Here is a 13,790-nt window from a genome sequence, read left to right as displayed (position 1 = left end):
AGTCTGTAGCTAGCTAGGGTCTATCCTGGGCTCTGCATGCCCTTCTCTGGCCATCTATGGACTTGTCCCTCCTCACTTACCATTCACCCACCCGTGTGTGTGCACCTAGGGGTGTGCCTGGCCATCACAGTTACCTGAGCTCACTGTGGTCACTATACCAACAAGCACTATCCCTAGCCTGTCTCTGCTGTGAAAAAGGATGCTGGGGAGGGGGTGGCATGTCAAAGACACAGTGAAGGAAGGAAGGGAGAAGATTTGGGTGAGGGTATAAAAGGAACCTATATGGGGCTGGACTCCTTTTCTAGCTCTTAGTACTTTGTTGGGGTTCTGTGGGCTTCACGTGTCCCTCAGGGCCAATGGTCTGCATCTGGATTCCAGTTCATACTGGGGTCTAAAGGGTTCTGCCTGCAGAGGTCCAGGCTTGTGCAGTCCCAGTGTTTGGGAAAGGAGGGACCTCCTCTCCTAGCTTCCCAACCAGACTCCTTGAGTGGCTTAGGCTGCCCCCTGCTGGAAGCTCTGGGAAATGCAAGAATGCTGAAGCTGGGGTTGCAGGCATCTGGTTGATTTGTTAGGTAGTCTGACCATAGGACCACCATGGTCTGGGGACAGGAAAAAGGGAACCAGTACTGGGCCTTACAAAGTAGTAGGGCAGGCCTGTTCAAGATGGGCCCAGGGGGGCTGCTAGAACCCAGCTACAACCCATATTTTGTTTCTTTTCTTTCACTATTTCAAGTTGTTTTACAATTGCTACCTGTTAACTCTGTCCTTCCCAGGTGACTCAGGGGTCCAATGAGTCAAATTAAGTCCCGCCTCAGAGGACCATATGGAGGGCAGGCACCCAGGGCAGGACAGGACAGGACAGGACAGGACAGGACAGGACAGGACAGGAGTTGCCTCCCTACCACTGAAATAGAACCATGCTGCTTCAGGAAAAAAAAAAAAGACTACAAAGCTGGGTTTTTAATTCTTTTTATTGAAGAAAAGAAAAGGAGAGAAAAAATAGATTCCCCACCCCGCTTCTTTCCAGAGTGATCTCAGTCCTGTCCCGGGGGGGCTGGGTCAGGACCATGCTCTCTGCCTGGGTCTGAGAGGGGCCCAGGGTCCTGGAAGGGAGTGGGGGGTCTGGCTGCTTCCCAAGGGGTAGGGGTGTCTAAAAATCGGAGCCAGGCTGGTGGGCCACAGGCAGTCCTCTGCAGTGGTGGCTGAAGTGGGCATCCTGGGGACGCTGGCCACACCAGGCCTGTCCGTGTTCACAGCAGCTCGCCTGCCTGCCTGCCCGGGCTTGCCCAAGGAGGGCTGAGTCTGAGGCACCATCTGGCCTCTGGATCCCTGTGCCCGCCGGCCATGCCACCTCCTGTCCTGTGTCTGGCTCTGGTCCCAGCACCGCGGGCCCTCTGCCTGGCCGCCTCTGAGCGCCCTGAGGCCGGGGCTGGACCCGGCCCGCCACCGCGAGCGCGTCTGTGCCCGTCCTATGGCGGAGCGGGCAGAGCAGCATCCCACCTCCTGGCCCGGTGTGGGGCCACGGCCCGCCCGCTCAGACCTCGGTCTGGAGGTCAATGATGTCCTGGCCAACCAGTGGGATGGTGGCACCCGCCTTCTCCCACTCTACGCTCCGCAGCTCCAGTGGAGACGGGGGCAGTGGCTCCAGCTCCTTTTTTACCCAGGCAGGCGTCCCGTGGGGCTTGCGGAGGCTCTCCCAGGCCCTCTTGTTGGGAGTCTGCTGCTTCTCTGGCTACTCAAGGCCAGCGGTGTAGTCGGAGCAGAGGAGGAAGAGAGAGAAGGGCTCTTAGGAAGGGATTCCCAGAGAGAACAGCAACCCACGCATCCCACAGCCCGAATCCAGGCAGTAGCTGCAGTTTCCATGATGGGGTCAGTGCTGTGGGGAAGGACACTCTGGAACCTGCCAGACAGAGCCAGGCTCAGGATCCTCCTGCCCTGCCCTTTGCACATCTGAGAAGGGACAGCTAGCCCAGGGAATGTGACTGGAGCAGAGCCCGTGCTTCTGACCTTGCTGTCTGCGCCTGGCACCTCCTTCTCCTTCTCAGCCGCATGCTGCAGCTTCCGGTTCAGGTCCTGGAACATGTCTTGGTGTCGCTTCCGTGTGTGCATGATCTTCTGTGGGTTGGGGCCAGGAGTCCTGAGCCCGGATGGGCATCCACAGCCACCCCTTCGTCCCACCTGCTGTTGGCCCCTGCCTTGAGCCCCTCTCCAATTCCCATTGCTGAAATGGCCCTAGTACCCAGCCTCTCTGGTCAGAGAGAGGCCCCTGCACTTACCTCAAAGTCCAGTTCTGCATACCGTGATTTCCGCCGCTGCAGGAGAAAGGGGTTGTGTGCATGGGCAATGTGTTCCCTAAAACTTCCTAGACCACAAGTCCAGGCCCTCTGGCCCAACAACTGGGGAGACACCAGCCTGCCTTCAGGGGACATGCTGAGGGTGCACCAAGTACCCAGGTTGCCTGTTCCCTAGGGACCAGCCCCAGCTCTGGGTTTGGAGGGGCTGCTGAGACTGAAGGGAAACCCTTGACAATGATGGAATAAGGATGGGGTCTCTGTGAGCAGTGAGGACTCCCACCCCTGCTCCAGGCCTGTTTGCCCTTGCTCTCCCTCTGCAGTGTCGAGCTCAGGCAGGCCACACAGGTCACATGGTTGGACCCCCAACAGTGAACTCAGTGCTGGCTGCACCTAACAGGTAGAAGGCTAGATGGTGGCACATCCTAGTGTGGGGCAGGGGCTCCCTAAGGGTGCCATCCTAGCCTCTGCCCCTTGTCCTAAAGGCTGAATAAAGTACGGGGGGAATACAAAGCACTAGGCTAACCACAGACTGTTGTGTGAAAAGATCCTGTCCCTGGGCTAGCCTTACCCACTTCTGACATACCCAGAGCCCACAGGGCAGGGAAGTACCAGCCCTTGGCTGGGGTTCCACCCATCTCTGCCTTGGCAGACTCTAAACCATTCTCACCTCCAGAGAGCTCACTGACAAGGTGGCCACGTTCTCATTCTTGGCCCCAGCACCTGAACTGGGTCCCGGGTGGGCCGCAGGCTCCCCCGTGTCCCCCAGGCTGGGAGGTGCAGGCTCCAGGGTGGGTGGTGGGGGTATGGGCTGTTGGGGTGGAGGGGGTGGTGGAGGTGGCGGTGGTGGGGGCTGGACAGGGGGCACCTCAGGGGGTGCACCACCTGGGGGCTCACGGGCAGGTGGGCTTCGGGTAGGGAAGCTGGCATCAGGTGCCATGCTAAGGTGGATGAGGCGGGTTTGGGGCATCTGGTCAATGTTGATGCTGTATTTGGGTTCCTCCTTGGGTTTGGGCCGGAGTGTGGCCGTGGCCGTGGGCAGGATCACGTAGCTCGTGTCCAGAGCCTTCTCCTGGGCTCGGCTCAGCTCGGAGTCCAGTTTCTTAAAGATGTCCCCATCGCCAATAAAAGAGGACTTGGGGGCCTTGTCCTTTTTGAGGGTGAGTGAGTGATTAGGGAAGTCAGGCAGTGGCCCACCAGGATAGCGGGGTGAACCGTGCAGGTGCAGCTTGGACACATTAGCTGGCAGGCTGTTGAAGGTGGGGGGTGGGCCCTTGGCCAGCTTCATCTTCTCCTCTTCAGGCAGTGATGGTCGCTTGAAGGTACCTGTGATAGTTGCTGTGCGGCAGGCTGCAATGTCTTTGTTCAGCACTAGTGGGGGAGCATCGGAAAAGACAGTAGATAGGAAAAGGGGATCAGAGGGGTAAGGATGGTCTGCAGCAGCAAAGGCTCACGCCAGCCAGCACTGCTGCCACCCTGGTCTCCACCCACAGCAGCCCCGACATCCACTCCAGGTTCAGGGGGCACATGGGCAGCTAAAGCTCCTTTGTCTTTTCTAATGAGGCTGGTCCACAGGGGTTTCTGTCTGCCTCCCAAGACAACCAACCAGACAGACAGTCGCTCATACAAAGCAATTCCGAAAGTCAGGTGAGGGCGCCCCCTGCTGGAAAGCACACAGTGAGGTACTTCCAGGCTGAAAGAACAGCCCCTTCTAGTGAGCTCCCTACCCCACTGCCCTCCAGGACTTCTGCAGCACAAGAGCCCTTAGAGGAGGGGAGAATGTGCTTGGCATAGGCACATCAGCTCCAAGGACCATGGGACCTAGCACAGCAGGTTAATCTCTCTGAAGCACTCTCCTGTCTTAACTTCCCTTGTATCTTCATAAAGACCCCTTTCCTGAAGTGTTCACCCTGCTACCTCTCTTGTGGTATGTCTGGCATCTGGCCTGGACTCCAGCTCACCAAACATCCCATCTGTCACTTGCCCATCAACCCAGCCCCACTAGCCAGTAGAGTACCTGATTAGTTCTCACCCAAGGCAGTTGTCCACCCTGCCCTTCCTGGGTGCTCTTTCCAGAGCAGGGTCACACTCTCTTCTTAGGAAGCCTGGCCCAGGTCTGCATACTGCTTGTTCTGATCACACCTGGTCCACCTAACCTTGGGGCTCACCAGCATCTCTTGCCATCTTATCAACTATGATCACCCACAACATTCTAGCTTCCCGGGCAGAAGGTCCCTCACCCTCCCAGCTCACCTCCAATGACATTTGGCTCTTCTATACTATCACCCAGTATGGCAGCTTGAATAAGAACAACCCCATAGGCTAATATATCTGAATTCTTAGTCTTCGGGGAGTAGCATTTTTTGAAAGGGTTTAGGAGGCATGGTCTTGATGGAGGAAGTGTGTCACTAGGGATAGGCTTTGAGGTTTCAGAGCCTATCTCAGGTCCAGTGTGGATTGTGGTGTAGTTCTCGACTACTGCTTGTGTGCTGCAATGCTCCCCACCATGATGATGAACTAAAACGCTGAAACTCTAAGCAGGCCCCCAGCTAAATGCTTTCCTTTCTAAGAGCTGCCTTGGTCATGGTGTCTTCACAGCAATAGAACAGTGACTAAGTCACCCAGCACTGTCGTCCTCCAGCCCTTCCCCAGTACCCCAGCAGTGAACTAGCCACCTTTCCTATCAATTTGTATGCAGCTCTCCAAGGATCAACATCATCTCAAGGACGACCTCCTTGGCCTGCACACAGCTCAGCCCAACCCCTCCCAATAGGGACTCTGCCCCACCATGGACATCTATACACAGACACCCATTGTGTGCCCACCAGCCACATTCAGCCCATAACATCACGAGGCACAGCTGGGCATAGGGAGCACAGAGTACAGCATTACGGCTGGGTCAGCACCCAACCCCTAGTGCCTGGGTCATCTCTTGGGTAGGCTATGGAGCTAGATCTTTGAAGACTAAGAAAGGATTTTTCTGCCCCATGTTAAAGTCACCTCCTCCAGGAGTCTCACCCAGGAAGCAGTTGACAATCCCCAGTTGGGAACCAGGCTTTGCAAAGCCAGATTGACCCCACCACAGTCAGAGACTGTCGGCCATCGCCCTAGCCCCTGGTTCACAGGCACTATGGCTTGACGTTGGGAACGTGGGGGAGACACAGAGTTCCCTTCTTGACTGTGCTTCCAGGAAGCTCAGCATTAGCAGAGTGTGCACCAGGAGCAGTTCCTTCCCCTTTCGTTCTTCCTGCCTCCACAGTTCTTCCTGCCTCCACAGAGGTCTCCCGTTCTCAAAGCGCACCCCGCCCCTACCCCAGTTTAACAACAAAGAAACAAAGACACACAGAACACGGGTGCTTGGGGGAGGGCAGGCAGGAGGCAGGTGACGACAGTGAGTGTGCAGACAGAGGAGGGGCAGGGCCGGGTCCCACACAGAGCTGGCCCATCTGCTCTGCCCTATGAGAGGAGAAGGGAGAGACAGACACATGAACAGCAACCAAAGATGGTCCCAGCCCAGCTCCACAACAGCTTTCTGGGGCTCCCTCAGTCACACCCATGGGCCTCCTGAAGCCCTTGAGAAGGAGGGGGCCCAGGCTGGGCCATGTGGCAGTAGGTGTGGGATGGGGTCGGGAAAAGCACACAGATGCTAGGAGTAAAGAAAAGCAGAAGGGCCGACTGGCCACCATGGCTCTCACCTGTCAGGCGCTCACCTGATCTACAGGCCAGATCCACATCCTTCTCAAAGTCGGTCTGCAAGACAGAGACCGAGGACGAGATGAGGGCAGGGCTGGTAGCAGGCGGTGCTGCAAGCTGCAGGGTGGTAGGAAAGGGGCCACCAAAGCCACATCCACACCTCAGAAGTCACAAATATGCTGACAACTGTCACCAAGAATCCCAGCCCACATTATTAGTCTATGGGCCACACGGAGTGCCCATGCATCTGTATGCTTGTCTGTGCAAGCATGGGTGTGTCTGTCAGCATTCACATGCATTTGTGTGCTGTGTTTCTGTGTGTTTGTGGTGCGTCTGCCTTTTTGAGTGCAGAGGAGAACACTGTTTGAGCATGAACATATATGTTGAGAGGAGGATTGTATGACTCACAATTGAGCCAGAGTTGACCTCTATGCATTTATGTAAAGGGGCATACACACATGTTTCTCCATGCATGTGTTTGTGTCTGCCTGTATGTGCGTGCGATCAACCATGCGTGCTCTCCCTCCAAGGCATCACGGAGCAGCCGGCCTCTGCCCCTCTGGCCATGCTCCCCCAAAGCCATGCAGCCATCAGGGCTTCCAGAGCCTCTGCCATTCCATCCAAGACAGACAGCAGGGGACAGACACAGACCTGGGCCAGCACCAGCCTCCCCTAGAGCAGAGACATGGTCCCCCCTGCATCTCTGAGGACAGCAGCTGGGGAGGCCAGAGTGGTGACCCAGGACCACCTTAGAAGCTTGGGTCTACAAGACCCATCCAGAGGCCACAGGGCTCCAGGGGAGTCAGTCTGGCCTTTAATCTCAAACTGGAGGTCTTTCCCTGAAATGCAGGAGCCAAGATGCTGGGAAGGTGGCCATCTTCCCCTGAGGTCAGAGGTCAGGCCAGGAGAAACATCAAGAGGAGGGAAAACAGTGTCCCCAAATGACAAAGTACCTGTCCAGCTGACACTTGTTCCCTCTAGATGGTGGCACTGAGGCCCAGAGGGTTGGCCCTGTGTAGACACCACCTGGAGATGCTCCCCAGTACCTCACCCCGGGGGGTGCTGGACACCTGGGACAACATACAGGTGATGCCAGAGGGGCAGGAAGCTGGCCAGCCAACAGAGCCCAGGGCTCTTCTCAGAGGCTACTGTGCCTAGATCCCATAGTTGAAGCAGTCTGCATGGGTTAACTCACAGTTGACTTGTGCACAGTTCTGGAAGGGCCAGCTTTGAGGAAGGCAAGAATGCCCCTACCCAACTCACCAACAGCCTTTCCCAGCTCAACACCCTGGATCAAGGATTTCAACTTGGCCTCAGTTTCTCCAATTGCAAACTGAGGTCAGAATTCATCTAATAGGGCTGCCAGGGCCCAGCAGAACTCTGGGCACAGGGAGGACCTAGAGGTCCCTGGCGGGACAAGCTTGTATCTCCAGGCAGTCAGTCCTACCATGAGCTGGGCATGGCCGTTCTGGAAGGAGCCCCCTGAGTCCCCGTTGCCCTCCTCTTGTCGGTCTACCACACGGCACTTCACAGCATCCTGGACCTGGAGGAGGGAGAGCATGTCAGCAGAGAGCCATGGCCCCACACGGTACCTCTGCAAAGAGCCTCCTTGGAGCACAGTAGCACACTGTACTGGCTGGTTTTGTGTGTCAACTTGACACAGGCTGGAGTTATCACAGAGAAAAGAGCTTCAATTGAGGAAATGCCTCCATGAGATCCAGCTGTGGGGCATTTTCTTAACTAGTGATGAAGCAGGGAGGGTCCATTGTGGGTGGTGCCATCCCTGGGCTGGTAGTCCTGGGTTCTATAAGAAAGCAAGTTGAGCAAGCCAGAGGAAGCAAGCCAGTAAGTAGCATCCCTCCATGGTCTCTGCATCAGCTCCTGCTTCCTGACCTGCTTGAATTCCAGTCCTGACTTCCTTGGTGATGAACAGCAATGTGGAAGTGTAAGCTGAATAAACCCTTTCCTCCCCAACTTGCTTCTTGGTCGTGATGTTTGTGCAGGAATAGAGAACTGACTAAGACACACACTTTGTGCGAGAAGAGAGCATGCAAGATGAAGACATGTGGAGCTTCTGATGCTGGGAAGGAGCTGGAGCCTCCACTGGCTGGAGGCTACTGTAAGAATGTAAGCCTGAAGCAGGTACCTGGCTTCAGGGCCCACTTGTACCCCAAAAACCTTTACTTGCAGGTGATGAGTTCGATCATCACGGCAGGCTGTACAGGCATGGCTAAGGCCAGCCACAAGGCCGGCATAAATCTTGGCAAGTAGAACCGAGAGGAAGCTGCCAATCACCCAGAGTAATCAGCATGAAGAAGGACACGGGATCAAATATTACCTCAAGTCCAGACTCTGGAGACAGCCTGCATCAAGAGCCGCACACAAGGGCTGAAACTGTCTCTGTGTGCTCACCCTGCCCAGCACGGAGCTTAACCCTTCGGCTGTTAGTCACATCTGAACTTCTTGACCACGAGGCTTTCGACGATCCCTAGGCTAGACCTTAGTGGGATGTTCTGCTATTCTTCTGACATCTGTCCTGCTGCCTTTCTGGGGTGCCTACTTTGAGACAGCTGGTCCTGCAGGCCTCTCCTTCCAACTGATCTTGCAGTCTTTCTTCCTATCGTATATGCTAGGCAGGAGAAGCCTCCCTCTACCCGGCCTAGCTCTGAAGTTGCTGTTCTGGAGTTAGGAATGCTCAAGCTCCTTCAGTCTGTGTAAGGTCCATGTTCCTTTCTCACAGGACACTGCTCATCTCATAGAAGGCAGAGCACTGAGAAAGGAACAGAGGACAGGAGTGCAACTTCAGAGCAGATCAGGGGCCTTAGAACCTGAGAGAAGACTTCACTTGCCTGTGGGCTGAAAACTGTGGCACCTGGCGGAGGGGCTACTGAGAACTGTGGATTCAGTGCTTAGGCAGCCGGGGCAAGTGGGCTCCAAAGCCTCGTCTCTTCCTGTGAGCTGCCGTGGTACTTGGCAGCTTTTCACAGTAGCTTCCTTCCCAGAGTGGAGTGACACATGACTAGCACAGGGGAGTGGAAGGAGGGCCTAGGCTTTGTTGTGGGGATATGTTTTGCAACTTCGGGTAGCCCTCTTTCCCAGGGTGCTCCTCCAGAGCCTCCCTAGAGACCTCCTCTCTGGGCCTCCTCACTGCCCTGCTGGCCCAATCTTTTCTGTCACCCGAGGTTCCCACCCTGGTTCCTGCAGCTACAGTCAGTTGTGTCCTCTCATAGCTCCTGCTTTTCAAGTCCCTCAACAGCATTCTAGAAGGTTCTGAAGAGAATGGAGGCAACAGGCTCTCGCTAGGTCCCAGCAGGCTATCTTTAGGCCATAGCCATGTCCTGGCTCTGTCTGGGGCAGAAGTTGGCCTACCGAGATAAGACACACTTCCATCCACAGGTCAGCCTCTCTGAGGTCAGGACAACCACCTAGTTTCATTACTACCTCCTATTGGTGGCCCTCAGGACATAGCTGGATGGAAACATCATATTCTCACCTTCCAAAAGGTTCAGAAAACACTAGAAGCATCCAGCACTGGTTCTCCTACTCTGCCCTGTCAGCTGCAGACCTCCCACAGCTGATAAGGCATCCTGGGAAATAAGCTATCCTCCAAAGGGTGCTATTCCCAGCAACGCTGGCCATGTGATGGGCACGAGTCCACCTCGAGGGACACAGGTGACTCCCAGACCCAGGGCGCCCACCTCTCTGCGCAGAATGCAGTGCACCATCACGATGACGAAGCCCTCCAGTGAGTCAAAGACAGCGAAGAGGATCTGGAAGAGGGCGGAGCGGCGGTCGGTGACAGCAAGCACAGCAGACATCCAGGTCAGCGCCAGCAGCGGCAGCACCACGCAGGAGCTCCACAGGGAGGCCCTGGGGATGGAGGGCATCAGGGCGGCCCCGTGGGCGCTCCACCTCTCCTGAGGACACCCCTTTCCCCCATCCCCAGGCCGGAGGGCTTGGAAGGGACCCAGCAAAGTAGAGGAGTACTTTGGGAGAGAACTTGGACCCTGTCCAGGAGGTTGACAGGAGAGAGACAGACAGGAAGGACACTGGGATGGGAGAGATGCACGGAGCAAAGCAGCCCCTGATTCCATCTTCTAGGCCCTGAGCCCTGGACCCAGAGACCCAGGGCTCCAACTGCAATGCAAGATGGCCGTGGGGCACAGGAGTCAGGGGAAAGTACTGAGAGAATGAGAGAGAGAGAAACTGTGAGGGAGAGACAGGACAGACAGTGGACATTTGGACAAAGCCAGAGGGTCAAAGGAGAGACCAAGACAGACAGAGCAGACAGAAGGGTGTTCTTCCTCTTCCGAGGCTGCAGCTGCTCTCCTGGGCCTCAGCGCCCTCCTGTGGCCCCAACCTGTGAGCCACCCCTGCCATCAACCTTAGCCTCTTCTTGGAGCATCTGGCTGGCAGAGGGAGCCTAGCAGCCTGAGCCCTCCATCAGTACCTGGCCTGCACCTACCATGGAGCTCAGGTGAGGACAATGGTGCTACCTCGAGGCCGTGGGACAGGTAAGTGCTTGAGAACTGTGCCTTGGCCCCAGCCCCAGCACTCTTGTGGTTCCAGGAGCCACTGTGGCCTGTCTGTAGCCCCTGTCGTTGCCAGGAGTCAGGGGTGACATCGGGATCACTTCTCCCTCTTCTCTTGGGGGGGGATCATCTTGCTGTCCCCTCAAAGGAGCAGATAGGAGAAGGGGACTGAACACAGAGTGGGGTCTAGGGCAGTGGGGCTGATGGGAAAGGCTAGAGGATCTGAGGGCCCAGTTAGGCAGAGGGTCCTCCAAACTCCCACCAAACTGGAGAGTGCAGTCATGGCAGGGGTCCCCACCTCCTCGCTGCTTCAGAGGCCATACAGCTAGCTACAGCAGCCCTTTATCATCACCTCTTCCAGGCCTACCTTTGTGCCCTCTGAAGTCATGCTAAGCTGACCCCAGGGATCTTTTTGCCTGCAGCCGGAGCTATTACCACTTGGTGAACATAGTAGCTGCCAGCAGCCAGGGCACACAGGACTGGCTCAAATCTCTGTCCGCTCACCTCCCCCAACTCAGGCCCCAGTCAGGAATCAATCTGATGACCCCAGCCTTCCCTCGATGCCCTGAAGTACGGGCTCCTAAACTGTACATCATATAGACCCCATTTCCAGTCAACTCTCATTCCCTTCTTAGAGGGAACCCCATGTGAGGCAGGGAGACCCAGTTTCTGGATCCCTACTGACCCCACTCATATTTTTGAAGCAGAGGATAGAGTGGAGCCTCCCAGCACAGAGCCAGCTACTCCACCTCCCTCTCCCTTGCCGCATAAGCCAGAAGCTCTACCCTGATCCCCATCTCTGCTGTGAGCTCACCTGTCCCTGAATCTGGAACAGAAGAGTAGCAGGCTGGCCCCCTAGTAAATTACTTCCCATCACCAGCGGGAACATTCTCAGCTCTATACTGGTTCCCACCACAGCACTGGGCCCAGTAACATCTCCCCTCTCCTTCAAAGCAGACACTCTTTGGTCTGGGATCCTGAAGCCTCCTGTCACCGTGTCTGGTGTAGGAAGAGATCTTCCCATCAGCAGAGACCCCTTGGCTTCCCACAAAATCAGCTCTGCCATTTCTCTATTTCCCCCAGGCCACCAGTTTCCAAATCATTTCCCCAGAAGCCCCGAGGAAGAGGAGCCGTAAGTTCCCTAGAGACTCAGATACCCCAAGGCAGAGGATCTCCAGGGAGGCCTGGGTGTCACCACCTCTAGCTGCTGCCTGACCTTTGGAATCCTGGCCCTCAGCTGATTGGCTCAGGTTGGAGCTGAGTTTGTCTGCACTCTACCTAGAAAGACTGCTGATCCAAAAGTCGGGCGCTGGGGCTCACAGCAGCATGGGCCCAGCATGGGAGCAGGTCAAGCTACTTGGATGGGTCCTAAACCATACACATCTTCTTACCCAAATAGCCTTAGTTACGAAGAGTCCTGAGTTCCAGTGTCTGCTCAAGAGGGTTAGTGTTTGGGGTCTGTGCTATTGTTATTGCATGTCCTGAACGAGATGAGCTTTCGGTTGGAACTTTTATGCTGAGCTCCACCCACTCAAAACACAGCTAAGTTGTCACACCAAGTCAGGGGTCAACACACCCTTGGGCTCAGTACCCTGTTCCCATGGCCATATCTTCCTGAGCTCCTACACAACACATATATCTATAGGGGATAAGACATGCATCTATACACACTTGCCCATGCCCAGTTACACGTTTGCAGGCACACACACACCCACACACACACTCACACCGACTTACCATTCATTCACTTGCTTACAACTTCACACTTGCATACTTTTTTCCTCACGTCTGCACACACCAGTCACTCTCACTGCCACGTGCAGCACACTGTCCACACATCCAGTTACTCTCAAATATGGGAAGTTCTCTGCATAGCTGTATACTGTAAACATATCCACTCCCACACACAGGCACCATCCCTGTGCACACTGGCACATGTACACCACATACATATCCAACCACTCTTACACATGAGCAATGCTAACAGGTTCATACCCCCCAAACACTCATATATACACACTCACATGACTCCAGCCTCTATCTACTTGTCTTATGGAGGTAGGGGGCTGTGGCTAAGCTCTGGGCCAGCACTGTTGGGGAGACTCGGAAAACGGCAGGAAGCAGTGCAGGCCCACCCCAACTAACCTTGGACTCAGTCCCATTCTGCTACCTTAGCTGGCCCACTCCTTGCCTCCCAAGTATCTTATATGCTGCATAGCAAGCAGGTCTTGAATTGGGAAAGGCAAGCCTGCAGGCAGAGAGGGTGGGTAGAGGTCAGGGCCGCCTTAGAAACCCAGAGGGGACTGCAGAAATGAAAGAAGTGAAAGAAAAACATAAAAACAAATAAATGTGAGTCGGGGGGAGCAGAGCCCACGCAGGGCTGCTCCAAGGTGGCGGCAAGGCACTAACATGGCGTTACTGGTGGCGTCGGAGTTGGCTTCGGCCGCAGAGAGGACTCCGCATTCAGCACACGTGAGGGCACGCCCGAGGGGGGGCACGGGCAGCTGACTGCAAGTGAAATCAAAGGCTGAAACAAAAGCAAACAGGTTCCCTCGGAAACACGAGGCAAGGAGCAGAGATGGCAGCCCGAGGCTCTGGGGCGTCTAAGGGACCCAAGCCGCCGAGGGCAGGGGGTAAAATGGGCAGGGCTACAGGCTGCCAGCAGCTGCTGACTGACAGACAGCATGCCTCAGTCTCAGTGTGGAGAGCAGCAAGATCTGAAGGAGGCTTTGCTACCCTTCCTCTTCCCACATAGGCACAGCAGATGTTATCACATGGGCTGCCCTCACAAGGAGAGCAGAAATAGACAGGCTGAGCTGTACCACAGCCCTGTCCAGGAATGCCCATGGGTGTGCGAGGGGGGCGTGCATGCACACAGCGGGAAGACACCCCCTCATCTAGGCACTGGCCCAGGATACCCACAGCTGGGGTCTGACTCCAGCTCCCAGCTTCCCCCATCTCCTAAACCCCTGTTTACTCTGATAGGAGGGGAGATACACATGGAAGCTTGCCCTGTGGCTACTCTGATAGCAAATCAAGCAGGCTAGTGCTCGAGAGTCCAGGGAGACCTCCGCATCTACAGCTTCAGCCACAGTTCAACCCACACGTGAGCTGGGTCTCAGACTCTGATGTTGGACCATGATTCTGGGGTGGACAGCCAGGCTGAGGCGAGAAGCTCAGGCCCAAGCTCTCCACCATAGAGGTACTCTCAGCACACTGACAGGTCCCTAGCCCGCTCAAGAGCTCTAACCAGGGCCAGAGTCCACCAGGCACC

At 55.8% G+C, this 13,790-nt stretch overlaps 1 protein-coding gene across 18 annotated transcripts in view; it reads right to left on the bottom strand.

Annotated features, from left to right (window-relative positions):
* Positions 1-953: 953 nt before the first annotated feature.
* Positions 954-13,790, bottom strand: part of Adgrb1 (adhesion G protein-coupled receptor B1) — a 73,270-nt gene continuing 60,433 nt past the window's right edge. For 5 of the 18 annotated variants that reach the window (XM_006520269.3, XM_006520270.3, XM_006520271.3 and 2 more), the window contains 8 exons: positions 12,926-13,024; positions 9,683-9,854; positions 7,432-7,527; positions 5,987-6,041; positions 2,962-3,662; positions 2,277-2,312; positions 2,008-2,115; positions 954-1,732 (listed from right to left, as the gene is read on the bottom strand). In XM_006520269.3, the coding sequence (XP_006520332.1) occupies positions 1,535-1,732; positions 2,008-2,115; positions 2,277-2,312; positions 2,962-3,662; positions 5,987-6,041; positions 7,432-7,527; positions 9,683-9,854; positions 12,926-13,024 (1,465 nt within the window). In that variant the 3' untranslated portion in view covers positions 954-1,534. Of the gene's footprint in view, positions 1,733-2,007; positions 2,116-2,276; positions 2,313-2,961; positions 3,663-5,986; positions 6,042-6,635; positions 7,273-7,431; positions 7,528-9,682; positions 9,855-12,925; positions 13,044-13,790 lie in introns of those variants that run through there. The other 13 variants (XR_003951342.1, XM_011245404.2, XM_011245405.2 and 10 more) reach the window with 9 other exon arrangements.

The sequence above is a fragment of the Mus musculus genome, chromosome 15 (genome assembly GCF_000001635.26).
Source record: "Mus musculus strain C57BL/6J chromosome 15, GRCm38.p6 C57BL/6J".
In the NCBI taxonomy this organism is placed as follows: Eukaryota; Metazoa; Chordata; class Mammalia; order Rodentia; family Muridae; genus Mus; species Mus musculus.
Note: the sequence above shows the minus strand (reverse complement) of the source record. Positions and strands in the feature narration are given on the sequence as shown.